The sequence below is a fragment of the Stegodyphus dumicola genome, chromosome 6, assembly GCF_044657685.1.
Source record: "Stegodyphus dumicola isolate Sdum_Otavi_A_Nest chromosome 6, ASM4465768v1".
Taxonomy (NCBI): Eukaryota; Metazoa; Arthropoda; class Arachnida; order Araneae; family Eresidae; genus Stegodyphus; species Stegodyphus dumicola.
Window position 1 is genome coordinate 208,968,467 of NC_140773.1, and position 14,452 is coordinate 208,982,918.

General features: G+C 31.5%; 1 protein-coding gene across 5 annotated transcripts in view; it reads right to left on the reverse strand.

Moving 5' to 3' along the window:
* kto (mediator complex subunit kohtalo) overlaps nt 1–14,452 on the reverse strand; it is a 230,910-nt gene that overhangs the window by 177,960 nt on the left and 38,498 nt on the right. For all 5 annotated transcript variants that reach the window (XM_085819429.1, XM_085819431.1, XM_085819430.1 and 2 more), the window contains exons 2-4: nt 6,891–6,953; nt 5,712–5,750; nt 1,389–1,496 (exon numbers count right to left, since the gene is read on the reverse strand). In XM_085819429.1, coding sequence (XP_085675555.1) covers nt 1,389–1,496; nt 5,712–5,750; nt 6,891–6,953 — 210 coding nt within the window. The remainder of the gene's footprint in view (nt 1–1,388; nt 1,497–5,711; nt 5,751–6,890; nt 6,954–14,452) is intronic.

Sequence of the window (14,452 nt, forward strand, 5' to 3'; positions counted from 1 at the left end):
ATAAACTTCTGAATGAATCATTTGATTTGGTTCTAACAGTTCAAAACGTCCTCAACAGGGTTCATCATCAATGCTGCCTTTTTCAACTTAAAATTTTTTAAGCCATTTCTGGGCAGTCCTTACACTAATAGTGTCTTCACCATGTACAATATTAATTTAATCGCTGCAAACCTGGCAGATTCCCCCCATGAAAATGACAAATGTAACACAGTATGTTTGTACTGATTATCTATATTCATCGTCTATGGGTACTAAAGTGGGTTCGATATTTACGAAAGTTGGTGATGAACTGAATAATATGTTACTCAAACGATGACAAGTTTCAACAGGTTCAAAATTGTATTGTTTTACTAAATGTGTCATAGTGAATTCCATGCATTCTCTTAATGCGCACGAACTTATGGACTTACCCAATATCTCAATATTTCAATAAAAAGTACAATTGATAAGAATTATTTTTGATGTTAGGCTGCACTGCAAAATGGACTCAAGCATACAGTGATGTTCAACATTCTAAGGTCACAAGCCCATGAGGAAACTTCTTTTTTTTGGTACTAAGAGTAAAGAGGTTAAAAAAAACTGTTAGGTCAGAACATTTTCTCAATTATTATTGAAAATATCTTTCACTAGGAGGTACACTGGAGTCGTATTTGAAGTGTTCAAGGATTCAGGTGTGTGTGTGTGTGTGTGTGATTATGGCAAAGCCTCGAGGGCTATCTGCCTAAGGGAAGGGATGCCTTCGTGGAGGACTTTCTAAGGGAAACTGGCTCGTATACACGTTACACATGGGGAAAACCACAAAAACGCCCATGCAGCCAGCCCGTTCGCGGGATTCGAACCTCGGACCGAACTACCAGTGTCCAGCGACTTTACCGCTCGGTCGCTGGTGGGCCCTTCAAGGATTCAGGAACTGTCCATTAATGGAGGCTTAATTATGCGCAAGAAAAATACTTATTTCCTTTTATTTTATGTTGCAATGCTTTCACAATTAAGATTTTTATGAACTTTTTAGTTTGTTGTATTTTTGCATGCATAATTATCTTATGTTTTATATTTTGCATGAAGGATAAAAATTTACTTTGTATTCATTATAAAATAAATAAAGTAGAAGCATACAAATATTTGCAGAAATGCTATAAAAGTAACTGAACATTTGAGTATGGCTCAAACAAAGAAAGCATACAAAATAATACATTAATAGCATTAAAAAATTACTTGTTGGTTGGTTAATTCTTTAATTAATTAGCATTCATGATAAATATTCAAAAGTATATGTCAAAGTATAAAAATATACATCTTTTTAATGTATATCAAAAATATGTTAAAATATTTTTTTTTAAAGTACTACAATTGTAAAGATATTCATTCAAATATATATAAATTCTTACAGGCCAGAAGTTATCTTTAGGATTTATTTGCTGCCTTTTCCTTCCACTATCTTGAAATCTGTTAAGTTCTTGTTTTAGACCTAATACTGCACTAAAGTACGAGCCAAACTAAAAAAGAGGAAAACACTCTTAATGTAACATACTCTAACATATTAGCTGAAAATTCACTCTACAAAGTAGTGTAGAAATAAATCTAAAGTATTCATGAAAGTTTATTCTCAACTGAAGATTAAGGAAAAATAAATATGCATTTGAAAAATAGAAGAAATTTACTTATTCAAAATAGGAATGAACAGAATTTAGCATATTTTTTATTATTAAAGACTTCTAAATTTAATTTTTCCCCCCTTCCTGAAGTGATTATTTTCTAAGAAAGGTATGTCAGTTTCAAGCCCTTGAAACATCAGGCATTTTTTTAACATTAATATTCAATATTACCTTTTTATCAACAGAACCTTCTTATTTTACAGTATCAGGGATTAGTTTTCACAGCTCTGAATTAGCCTTAGCTTTTCACTTCAATCTTAGCAAATGAAACTTTTGGCTTTAAAATTTCATCAGTTTATTACTTATTCATTCATTAGTCATTAGATTTTTTTTTTTAAATTCAAATACTTCTCCTGAGAACTTTTAGGGAGATGATGAACAAATGATCCATAAAAAGATAACAAGGAGTTAGATATAGTTTTCACAGAAATCTACAATATAAAGTCTGAAATCCAGAATCATTGGACTTCCAGATGTGAGAATTTTTCAGATTCTAGATCATCAATTTAAATCTAGTAAATTATAAAATTAAAAATCCAAAATTGTTTATGAAATAATGAAGCATTTACGACCTTAAGGGAATCAAAATTTACCCCTACCCCAAAAAATGAACATCTATTTGTTATGATGAACATTTCTTTCAATGTAAATTGTTTAAGTTGCTTCATTTTTTGTGCTAATTTTTTGCGCTCTTTAATTTTATAGACAGATATAATTTCTCAGTTACAAAGTGCTGTAATTACAGTACTATGAATTCCCACTAAAGTGTCAGTCTAAGTTTTTCATCCTCAATAACCTCTCTATCACTTTCTTCACTATCAGTAGCATCGTTGCCAGATCGTGCACTTTTCACAAATTTGCGACTTTTCACAAACTTGTGCTACTAAAATTTGCGATTTTGAAAAATTTTCGAGACCTCCATCATTTTCTTATGCTACTTTTAGCAATGTTAAAGTTTTTTTAATATACTACAAAATGCTTACATGTTAAAATAATGTAACAAAAATAATTTATATTAAAAAAGAACAGTTTATTTAGGCTTAGATAGTAGTCAAAATCTGATAATCCTGTTTACGTGTAGGCTTCCCTTTTCAAGGCTGCACAGCCTGACGTGGGGTTAATGAGAAGGAAGCAGGGAAAAGTGGGAAAGAAAGGAAAAGAAAACAGCTTCGCAACCTCTCAACTTCCTCCCTTTAGTCTCCCGTGCATTTTGTTTTTAACCCCCAGTTCTATGGTGATAACAAATCGACCAAAAGAACTTACAGCTTGGGCTCCATATATTGGATACCCAAACAGAGAAAGAAATGAAATTCATTCTCTTGATTATAATATTGCTAAGACCTAAGGCTTTCTTAAGTAATCAGAATCTTAAATAAGCCCATTAGGCAGAATGGAAAACTCACTCAAAAACATTCCTCAATTAAAATGTTCACAATTAAGCAAAACAACAATGAATTAAACAAATCAACTGTCAACTCAAATTTAGTACAAAAGCGCTAAAAATCTAAATGTGAGAGATTCCTCACGTTGAGATTTTTTCCTCACGTTTAGATTTTATATTCACATTTAGATTCACGAGAGATTCCTCACGTTTAGATTAATTTATGCATATCACATTCTTAAGAATGGATATGCACAAATTAATTTAAAAATAGAACCTAAATTAAACGAGTATTAATTAAAAAAGAAATGGATCTTTAAACAGCTGAAAATGAACAATACAGTTTTAAAATTTTCGTTAAGCTAAGATATAAAATTAAAACAATTAAGAATCGAATATAGTCTGGAACTTACAGAACCGAATAGACAGTAAATTTGTGATGAAGTCAGAAGTCGTGTGAGCATGCATAACTATGACACCACAAAAATCACGTGACCTCCGATGTCATTTGCAACTTTTTGAGTCTTCTTTTGTTACTTTAGTTGAAAAGTTTCTGGCAACACTGATCAGTAGTGAAATTTTCTGGATTTAAAACCATACTATAGATTTTGCTGTCCCTTAGTTGATTGATTATTGGCGCACTGTCATCCCAGTGGAATACTTCTGTTATATCATCTTACCACTTCTTCACATTTCTTCAAAAACTCCATTAACTGGAAAATTTTATTTTTAGATTGCAAAACCCAATAACCTTCAAATTCACAGCTAACATCATATGGCCTAACAAGTGTACATGTACATTACTGGCAATGTATGAAATTAGCAAATAAAGGCATGTTAAACGGCTAAAATTTACTTTGCTCCAATTGTGTATTTAAGCCTTAATTATATTAGTTATTTATTATACTTACATCTGTTTTCTGCATATGCTTTAGGCTTATCAGAGTTCTCATGAAATAAATTCCCAGATATACTTATGGCAGTAAATTTCCATTATACGCCTGTCATAAATTTTGACAGGTTTCTTAATTATCAAAAATTTCTATTTATAAGAACAGATCACAAACACAGACAACATGGAAGGTGATGCCAACAGATTTTCATCTGCCATATGCCAAAAGAGTACTTTAGTTAACATAATGGAAAAGTGCCCTTAAAGCTGATCATCGAAACAACAAATCAGTTATTCATAATTCAAACAGCATTAAACGGCCTATGAATATCATTTATAAAATATATTTTTAGAAATTTCTGTTAAATATTTTATCGTCAACACACTTAACACTTTACAATGTATAGTTTAACTGCATCAAATACAACCTTAGCTGGCATTTTGCCAAAACACTTATAATCATTCAGAAGAAGTGTTAATTATGTGCCACAGGGTGAAGAAATAACATGAGAGTTTGCTCTTCTATGGAAAGAGGGAATTTGTGGTTGCAGGAAGGAAAGTCTTTGAGTCAAGGGGGTGATCTTGCTGTCAATTTTCTTTCATGCTTTTATTTCATATTTGCAGAAATAAATCTTGACGATTTGCACTAATGTGCAATGCAAGAATGTTGAAAATTTTTTTCATAGCACATGAATTTTATGTGGACAGTACATATCTAACTGCTTTCTTTCTAAAAATAAGATCACTAAAAATAATGGAACTATAATTTTAGCAGAAATATTCTTTCTGTATTTATTAAAAAAAAAAAAAAAAAAAAAAAGTCAAAAGGAGTCTGTTTACATTATTTGAGTGGGGGGTCTTCCCTGATCATAGTTGTTTTAACTTCACATTTGCCAATATTGTGATCTTTCATTCAAGAATCCCCCTATTCTCAGAATCCACTTCTTCCTCCCTTTCAGAGGAGGGGGGGGACTGCTGGTAGTCTGAGGGTCCTGGATATTAGATCATTCCAGGTTTTGGACTTTGTACAGTATTAAAATATTTCTTTCCCATTCATTGTAATGTTAATCAACAATGATTATGCACTGCATATGGCTTTCGATGGTCATGTGGCTAAATTTTTGGAAGACATGAATTTGATTCCTACTCATGAGACATGTAAATTTTTCTATTTTGTGAATAAAAATGTATTTAAATATATGTTTTTCTTACAAACAACATAAAGACATATTTAATCAGATAATCAATACCTTTTCTGCCATATTTAAATTATACAATAAAAATGTAGCTCATACATGTAAACAAATGGATAAATAACACACAAAAATTTCATATAACTTTTCAAGAAACAAATGACAATGCCTAGCAACTAAACAGGGTCTGAAAAATAAATCAACTTTTGGTTTTACAAGATTTTATACTTTCAAATCCTCAAATTCAGATTTTGTCCTTTTCAAATTGTCATGATTTCATCAAAACACTTAAATTATACTGAATTTCCAAAAAAATATGTAAGTGCTGATACAATGATACCTTAATAATGATATTATGCACTTCTCAATATGCAAGTTAAAATAATAAGTTTTATATCAAAGAAGGAAATAAATTTTATATTAGATTGTACATTCAATAAAAAAATCAAAAATTTTCTTACATCTATTACTTTTTATTCACTTCTAAAAATAAGCCATAAAAATTAAAGAATATTAATATAAACTATATATTTATATTAATCTAATAACATAAGCTATAATTTTTGTATTAAAAACTAAACTGCACTTACCTTGGTTGCTGTAATATTAGAATTTCTAGCAGAACCATACTAAAAAGAAGGGAAAAAAAAGAATAAATTTTATTAAGTGTTGTTTATACACAGAACTATTACTTCCTTTGGCAAGAATATTCAGTAAAGCATATAAAAATATTTGGTACTATTCCGTTTTGAGGACCGTAAAAAAATTGCAGCGAAAATGTATGCGCAAAAGAGCCAAATCTAGCAAACGCGCCCATTTAACAGCGCTCCAAATCTAGCGTACGCGCTGATTTCAGATTGCGTAAGTTTACATAGTTCTATATTTCTTAAGACGCCATTGAAATACTAGTTTAATTTTTAAATCCTTTTTTGATATCCTATGGATTTAACAATTTGGGAATTGCCCATGACGAAAAGTCAGCAATAGAATTTTGTGTAAAGTGCAGAATCCCCCACTGTTTGATACGCTCACATCGACCTATTTTCACTTAAAAAAAATTCCCTGAAATGCACAAAAATGGCACTGGGCACATCCTTGACTTTATCTATGTACACATCAACATATTTTCACTTAAAAAGTAAAAGAAAATTGACAAAAATCCAATTGTTTTTACCCTTGTAAAAAGCGGCGAACAAATAAGTGAGCGACTCTGCACTTTACAGAGATTTTTTTCAAAGAAAAGGCATCATTCATTATAGAAAATTACGCTTGAACAACCAACGAGATGAAATTATGCTTTAGCGATAAGTCAGTAGCGAAATAGCGATGCAAGCATCCATTCAGTTATGTTTAGCAATGTTTATATAAATTATAATAATGATTTGAAATAGTTATTTACTCTTATGCTTCCATTCAGTCATGTTTAGCCTTTTTTATATAAATTATAATAATAAAAAAGTATTATATGAAATTAACCTTTCATATAAATTAAAGCATCAATCTTAAATAGTTATTTACTATTATACTTCCTTTCTTGCATTAGGGTTGACGGAATTATTTTTGGCAGCACTGGCATCAACAACAGTTTGGAGATTTTTTATGGCCCTCAAAATCGAATAGTACCAAATATTTAATCATATTGTGTAACTTATAAATACATAAATTATGCAGCTAGAAATTATCTACTTTCTATTATTATTATGCATGGTCTATAAAAAGTCAGAATGATTTTAAAAAATATAACGACTACTATTTTTGAGTATACTTACTTCATCAGGTATCTGAGGTGAGCTGTTGAATCCTTGTTTGACATTTATTGCAGTAAGTTCATCCTAATGAAAAAAATATATACACATAGTTAACTAGCATTGAATAAAAGGCTTCAGCTTTACAATTCCTAACTCAAAAAAATAAATAACACATTAATAAATCAACCTAATCTTTAGCATATGATCCTTCAGATTTAATTAATGAGAAACACTTACTTCTATTTATTTATGCATGCAAATAAATATATATATATACAAAAGATGCATATGCATGGTAATGGAAAATATTTATTTGGCATACTTATAATAAACCTTACAGAAATGGATAAAAAAAAATAGAATTTTATGAAAATTCTAGGTTTTTACTGAAATAATAGGTGTTTAATAAGAAACCACAAAACTTGTCTTAAATATCACGTGTATGCTTCATATCACAGTCATGTCAGGTATGCAAGATGGCAAACTTGAGTTATCAACAAATGACATTAGCATGCCTGCAGCAGAATAGGAGAACATGGAAAATAGTTGAACAAGATGACAACTCTCTCACAACAATGCACTAAACCAAACTGTGAAGTTTTGCAGGAGTTTTATTAAACAAAGAAGAGAATTCAGCATTGTGATAGGTTTATGAATCATAACAATCATATGAAAAGCCAGAAAAAATGAAAACCCGTATCATTAGAGTGAAGGATTTTCCTTGCTCAAGCTCAGTCAATACCGACTCATAGAACGAACTAGGACAAAGGCAGCTCCAATTAACATGCCAATCATGCCAGGGTAAGAAGACCTATATATGAAATGTAGAAACTGACTCTACTGGCTCAAACCAATTTTCTGGTTGCAAAAGTTATAGTTTGCACATCATTAACTACACATTTGCTCTGTAAACTATGTTTTGCATTCAGACATTCTAAGTTTAATTTTTTAATTAAAAGTGCTGTAGTTCTATGGAAGGTCAATCAGGAAAGGCTAACAGAAATGCATAGATAAAATAATAAATAATGAGTATTTCAATTATTACATAAAAGATGAAAATAATGCATAAATAAACTTAAATAAATGACAAATATAACAAAATATTTAATGAAACCTTGAAACAAATACGAGGTGAAACAATGATATTGAGGGAGGATACTGAAGATAAAAAAAAGAGCATTAAATATTTTGAACTGTAATTCATTCACTTCAATCAGTACTTTTTATTCAAATATTCTGAGAAAAATGATGAAAGTGGAAGATAAGATAAAATGCATTAATGAAAACATTTTACCGCTATAAAAACAAACTCTAAAATTTTTAAATGCAGTAAATGCAAAAATGACCTTGACCGCAAAATCATTCAAAGCTTATTCTAAATTATATTTTAATTAGTAAGATTATAATAAACTCTTAAAATCTGCTTTATTTATTGGCAAAATTGTTTATAAAATGCAGCTTTCATTGTGGATTAAGTTAAGAATTAAAATAAATTTGACGCTTTAACAAGAATTTCTCACAACTGACAAGAGACAAATTGGCCTAACATCCACAGCATTTTTTGAGCTTTTAGCAATTTTAAGAAATAAAACCAAATTGGCTACTTTCTAATAGCTATGGCAATAACCTCTATTTAAACAGGTATTTAAGATATCGGTGAAGAAAGCAGGATTTATAATCTTTAATTCATTAGTGAAATTCAAGGCTACTCTGTCTGAATCTGGAGCATGATTCTTCTTAGTATCTATCAATGCAGGTTTAACTTTTTCTTCCATATAACTGATATGACCCTCAAAATCTATCAGAAAATTCTCTTCCATTCCTATCTCAAGGCAAATATTATATTTTGCATAAAGTGAAAATCTGGAATGTCTCATTCATAAAGAAAAAACTAGAAATTGTTATACAGAAAGTGAAACAAGGAGAAAAGCATCATGATGTAAAGTTTAAAATTCAGCATAAGTTCAAAATAGATTTTGGAGAAAACTCTATTGATTTTAAGAACAATCAGATGCAGGACTCTTTTTCTTAAGAAGCAGAAAACGTTTACAAAAATGAGAAGTAACAACCTAAGTTAAAAATTTAAATTCTTAGTATCCTGAAAGTAACTGGAAATAATTTAATTTCAATCCAGTTCATACTAACACCTTCAAAATCCTAATATCTTAGTTTCTTATGTTTCATTATTATTTTCCTTGACAGGTAACGATATTAGAATATGGCAAGGCACAAGAGAGCTATACAACTCTGGCCTGCTAAGAGGATGGATGCCTTTATGAAGAACTTCCTGTTAAAAACTGACCCTTATTCACATTACAAATGGAAAAAAACATGAAAATATACCATGCAGTCAGCAATCTTAACCTACTCAGCCACTGGTGAGGCACTTTCACATTGCTCTGGTTATTGCTTTGGATATAAATAGTTGCACTAATCTCATTTTATGAAATTTTTCATCTTTTTTTTCTTTTTGCCCCTTGACAATGTGGAGCCCATGTCTGAAGGCCCTTGAAATCTTTATAGTTTGTTTCATTTAAAACTCATGTCTAACAAGTACGAGTTATCAGAACAATAAGAAAAGACAAATGGTAGAAATGCGCTGCATTGCACATATATTTCAAATTGTATTGAATGGCACTATGTTACTTATACAGTTAGTTAGAATTTGTATTAGAAGAAGTAAAACATATTTAATACTCCAGTTTACATTTAGTAAATTAATTAGATGGTCTAGTATGAACTATTATCTTTGTATCTTTATTCTTACATTATTACATAGGAAAATTTAACTTCTACATCAACAGCAGGGTGGGATAATGAACTCAGATTTTCAGCATGTCAGTTTTGAGCCTCAGCATTAATCAATTCTGTACCAGTGTTAATAGAGAGCTCCCCAGCAGATGAATCTGATGGGTTTTTTTCCTGCTCAAGAATATTTTAAGTGCCCCATGCTATGTTTAAATACACATACAAATATCCATGTCTTATCTGGGATTCAAATCCAGGGTCAAGGCTATGGTAGCCTATCTCCTTACGATTATGCCAACAGGATGGCAGTGATGATATGATTATTAATGCAAAATTCTGTGCTCAAGTTTTTATCTAAGCTATCATTGCATTTTAAATAATTTTTGGATATCATACTGCAGTTTCTCTACACAGCACTCTATCTTATCTCACTTGTTTTCAAATAAGAGGTTAAAAAAAAAAAAAAAAAAAAAAAAAAAAAAAAAAAAAAAAAACTCATTCTACTTTACAATTGTTCTGTTGTTGTTCAGTTAAATAAAAAGCTTCCTATATTCACATGATATTTGAGCTGGTACTTCTAAGATAGTAGTATTTTTTGTCAATCTCACTTGTTTTCAAATTATGAGTTTAAAAAAAAAAAATCACTTATTCTACTTTTCAATCAATCTGTTATTTTTCAAATAAAGCGTTTTCTATACTCACACAGTATATAAGCTGGTACTTCTGAGAAAGCAGTACTTTTGTCAATCTGAGTAGCAAAACAAATTTTTATGCATAAACCTTTGGGTTAGCTTATCATATTTCCTAACATGTCATGTCCTTTTTTAAGACTTATCTGATGATCATTAAAATTTTTAGGATATGGCCTTTTCTACACATTCTGAACCTGTTAGACAAGCTAATGAAAAGAATATATAGCACTTTTTGAAGAATACTTATGATACTGAACCCATGTCTCCCTTTTATAAGAAATATCTTGAACATGGAGAGAAAAAGAAAAACTCCAAATGTAAGGAAAAAGTGAAGAAAACAAGTGCAGCTGATAAATCCTGGCAAGGTTCTGACCCTGAGAATGTGCAGATGCTTATGGATCTTATTTCACAGAAAGGAATTCAAAATGTACTAGACCCAATATCAGGAAAAGTTCCTCATGTACTCACCATATCTCAGATAAAAACCAATGCTGCTGAAAATATACATCCTCTTTTCAAAGTGAAGAAATTATGAGATGAAGATGATAATAAAACAACCCATGACCACAAATGGGAACTCCCAAGGAAAACAGCAAAAAATCCAAAACTGGCTCAGCCCATGGATATTCGAAGAGTAATCACTTCGCCAACCTATTGAACTAGGAAGAAGAAATGAATGAATTGTTCTCTTTATTTCACAGATATTAAAAAATTCCGACTAAGTGTACTCCTGAATTAAAATATAAACCGGCCCTTTAATGTTTCTCAATAAACTGAATGCATCCAACCAAGAATCTGAGGTGCAAGTCAGAAGATCAATTTTTATACATGCAAAAAATAAAAAAGATGTTACCCAATATTCAAGAGACGTAGAAAGCACAAAACATAACCTTCCACAATTATCAATCAGGTGATGAAGACAGTTAACACTGAAGTTTCACTGACTGTCAACTGAAGAATATGATGAAAGCAACTACAGAAGAGAAGATTTAAAAAAAAAATTATTAAGAAGAAATTTTCCTATCCTCATGGTGAAGCAGTTTACCTGCAAAACCAGATGCCATACTAAAACATCCAGTTTACTTTCTGGAACTGTAATGAACAGAAGAAGGCTGAGCAATATTCAAGGTGAACAATATTATGTGTATGAATGTGCATACTAAAGAGTACAAATTGAAGAAATGAGGGCATACACATTGCCTCCGATGTCACAGATACCGCCATATGCAACATCTCTGTTTTTATAATACACTGTGTGTGATCTGCAGTAAAAACCATAAGAGCTCAGTTTATTCTAAACGAAACAAAAATATGCATGTGTTTTCTGTGTAAGGCCACATGTTAGTCAGTAAATATTGTGGTTGTCGATTTAAAGTATATTTAAGGGTGACTCTTGGATTACCACTAAAATGTTGTTTCATGTATGGTAACCTGAGTAGTTGAATGTTATGGAAAACCTATTATGGCATAATTGGTTGTTTGATTGTGGTGAATTAGAATGATGTAAAAAAGATTTGTAAGGGTTTGTGTGTAGGGTGTTAGTTAGGAAGTATGTGGTCATTTTGTGATTTACATGGTAAAATGGCTTATGTGGTAAGATTAATTAAGTTTCTGTATGATTCGGAATGAAAGGGAAAAAAAGCATTAACTCTCTGAGTGTTATGACTGGCTTTATCCAGTATCAGATATTTCGTGACTTGGCATATATTAGCTTATAATTTAAAATATTTTGCTTTCTTAATTTCTTTAATAATCTAAATATCATCATAATGAATGTAAGTTTATAAAAATACAGACTAAAATAAGTAATTATACAAACTCAATTAATAAATGCTGTTTAAATACCAGTCTTCATGACGGATCTAAAATCCTGCACTGCTCAGAGGATTAAGTGACTGGTGTGTAAATGAAGGTTTATGTGGCAATGTCAGTATACAAATCTAGTTCAAATAATTTTAGGAAGTTTTTGGATGCTACTTTGACTGACTGAAGACAGAAATTTCTAAATCTGAAAAGCTAAGTGAAAAAAATCTGATAATGTTAGTGGATATTTCCTTTGTGTAGTGCTAAGATGAATTTCCTTTTTTTATGTTATTTCATTGTTTGACTTAAACAGAAAATTGCACAAACTTGGCATTGGGCATTCCCTTGACTTTGTCCATGTGTACATCAATCTATTTTCTCTTAAAAAATCAAAGGAGCAGCCAATTCTACACTAGAGCCAAACAAAAAATATGTAATCTTGTTTTTGAGATTACATATTTTTTGTTTGGCTCTAGTGTAGAATTGGCTGCTCCTTTGATTTTTTAAGAGAAAATAGATTGATGTACACATGGACAAAGTCAAGGGAATGCCCAATGCCAAGTTTGTGCAATTTTCTGATTTTTTTTTAAAAGTGAAAACAGGTCAATGTGCCTATGGGTACCGAGTTTGTGCAATGCTTCGACTTGTTATTTTGGCTTTGTATAGCGGAAAATTTTGACACAAAAATTGCTGCTACACAATGCCAAAATTACATGTCAAAGAACTGCACAAACTTGGTGTCCATGTACCACCAAAAATTGCCAATCGTCACCAAGGGGCACCCATAAATATATTTTTACCGTGGTTGTCCAAAACATACGAATCAAATTCCGAAGCTCCCTAGAAAAATTCAGCAAATTTTTCTAAATTCTATTAAAACTGAAGAAAATTTCTCTAAACTAACGAACTATCCTAAAACTTCCAGGCCAAGAAATCAAAGAAAACACCCAGTTTACTGTCAAAATTGTACAAAATAATTCAGAAAAAAAAAATCAAAGAAAATAAGCAAAACTGCATCCATCAGAAATTAAACTATTCGCATAAGTAATCTCTCGACTTTTATTAGAAATAGTAAAAAAAAAGGGTACTTTTCCGTTTCGCCGGCGCAAATCTCGCCAAGCAGACTTTATTGACGACAACATACAGTATACGCCTATAAAATGTTAACAAATGTTAGTTCCAAATTTTTTTTATTTTGAAGGCATAAACATTTTAATATCATTTAAAATTCTGTAAAAAACCAATAAAGACAATAAATTTGTAAAAAGACATTAATTTAAGAGTTTACTATGCTTTCATGGTTCAACATCCTGATTTGCCAGTTCATATCACAAGACCCCAAGTGATATCAAATCACATAAACTAAGCTGCAAAAATCTAATTATCTCTAATTATCTATGTTCATTTCAAATTAAATTTTAACTTCTAAAACAAGTTTAAATGCAAGAATTATTTCAACTTGTACAATTAGCTTATACAATCAGAAGTTATGTAAAACCACAGTGCTTTACGTCGCTAACGCATTCTCATTAGAATTGATGAATTTAATCCTTGACATTGCCTTTTCTACATTTTCGCCCTCAGATAAGCGGTGCGATTGCATCCTAATTGACTTAATTACCGCGAATGGCCTTATGACATAAAACTGAACTACAGGGTTATCCAAATTAAACTTCCCCAACTCAGAAGCCTGTGCAGAGTGTTGTATGGGTCATAATGTGATGAACTTTTAAAAACAGACACTTCAGATCATGTGCACGAGATTTATTAAACAAAAAAATTAGTACAAGAAGTTGCCGATAGGTGGTGCTGAAGATCAACAAGACATTCTACAGATGTTCTATACGTGTGCCGTAGATCTCCACAACTCTTTCCATTTGCAAAGCAGCGTGTTCCACAGCGGAACGCAGTAAGTCCACATTAGTTCCGCGATCATGTCGAATAATTGCGTCTTTCAGATGTGCCAAGGTTGCTGGGTGTTCTCGGTAGACCCAATCCTTTAAGAATCCACATAACCAAAAATCGCATAGTGTGAGATCAGGTGAGCGGGGAGGCCAAGTCGTAGGGAAACAGGTGCATCGGTAAAAGTTGCCCATAACACCTGTTGAACACCACGAAGAATATGGGGAGGTGCACCATCCTGCATAAATATCATGTCCAGTAGGCGGCCACATTGTTGCAGTTCAGGGATCATAAACGTTGTCAACATGTCCTGATACCGTTTTCTTGTGACAGAGCAGCTTTTGAACCCTGTTGGAGTCACCTCTTCAAAAAAATAAGGCCCAGTGACGAATGTTGCAGTGAAACCGCACCATACAGTAACCTTTGGAGGGTTCAAAG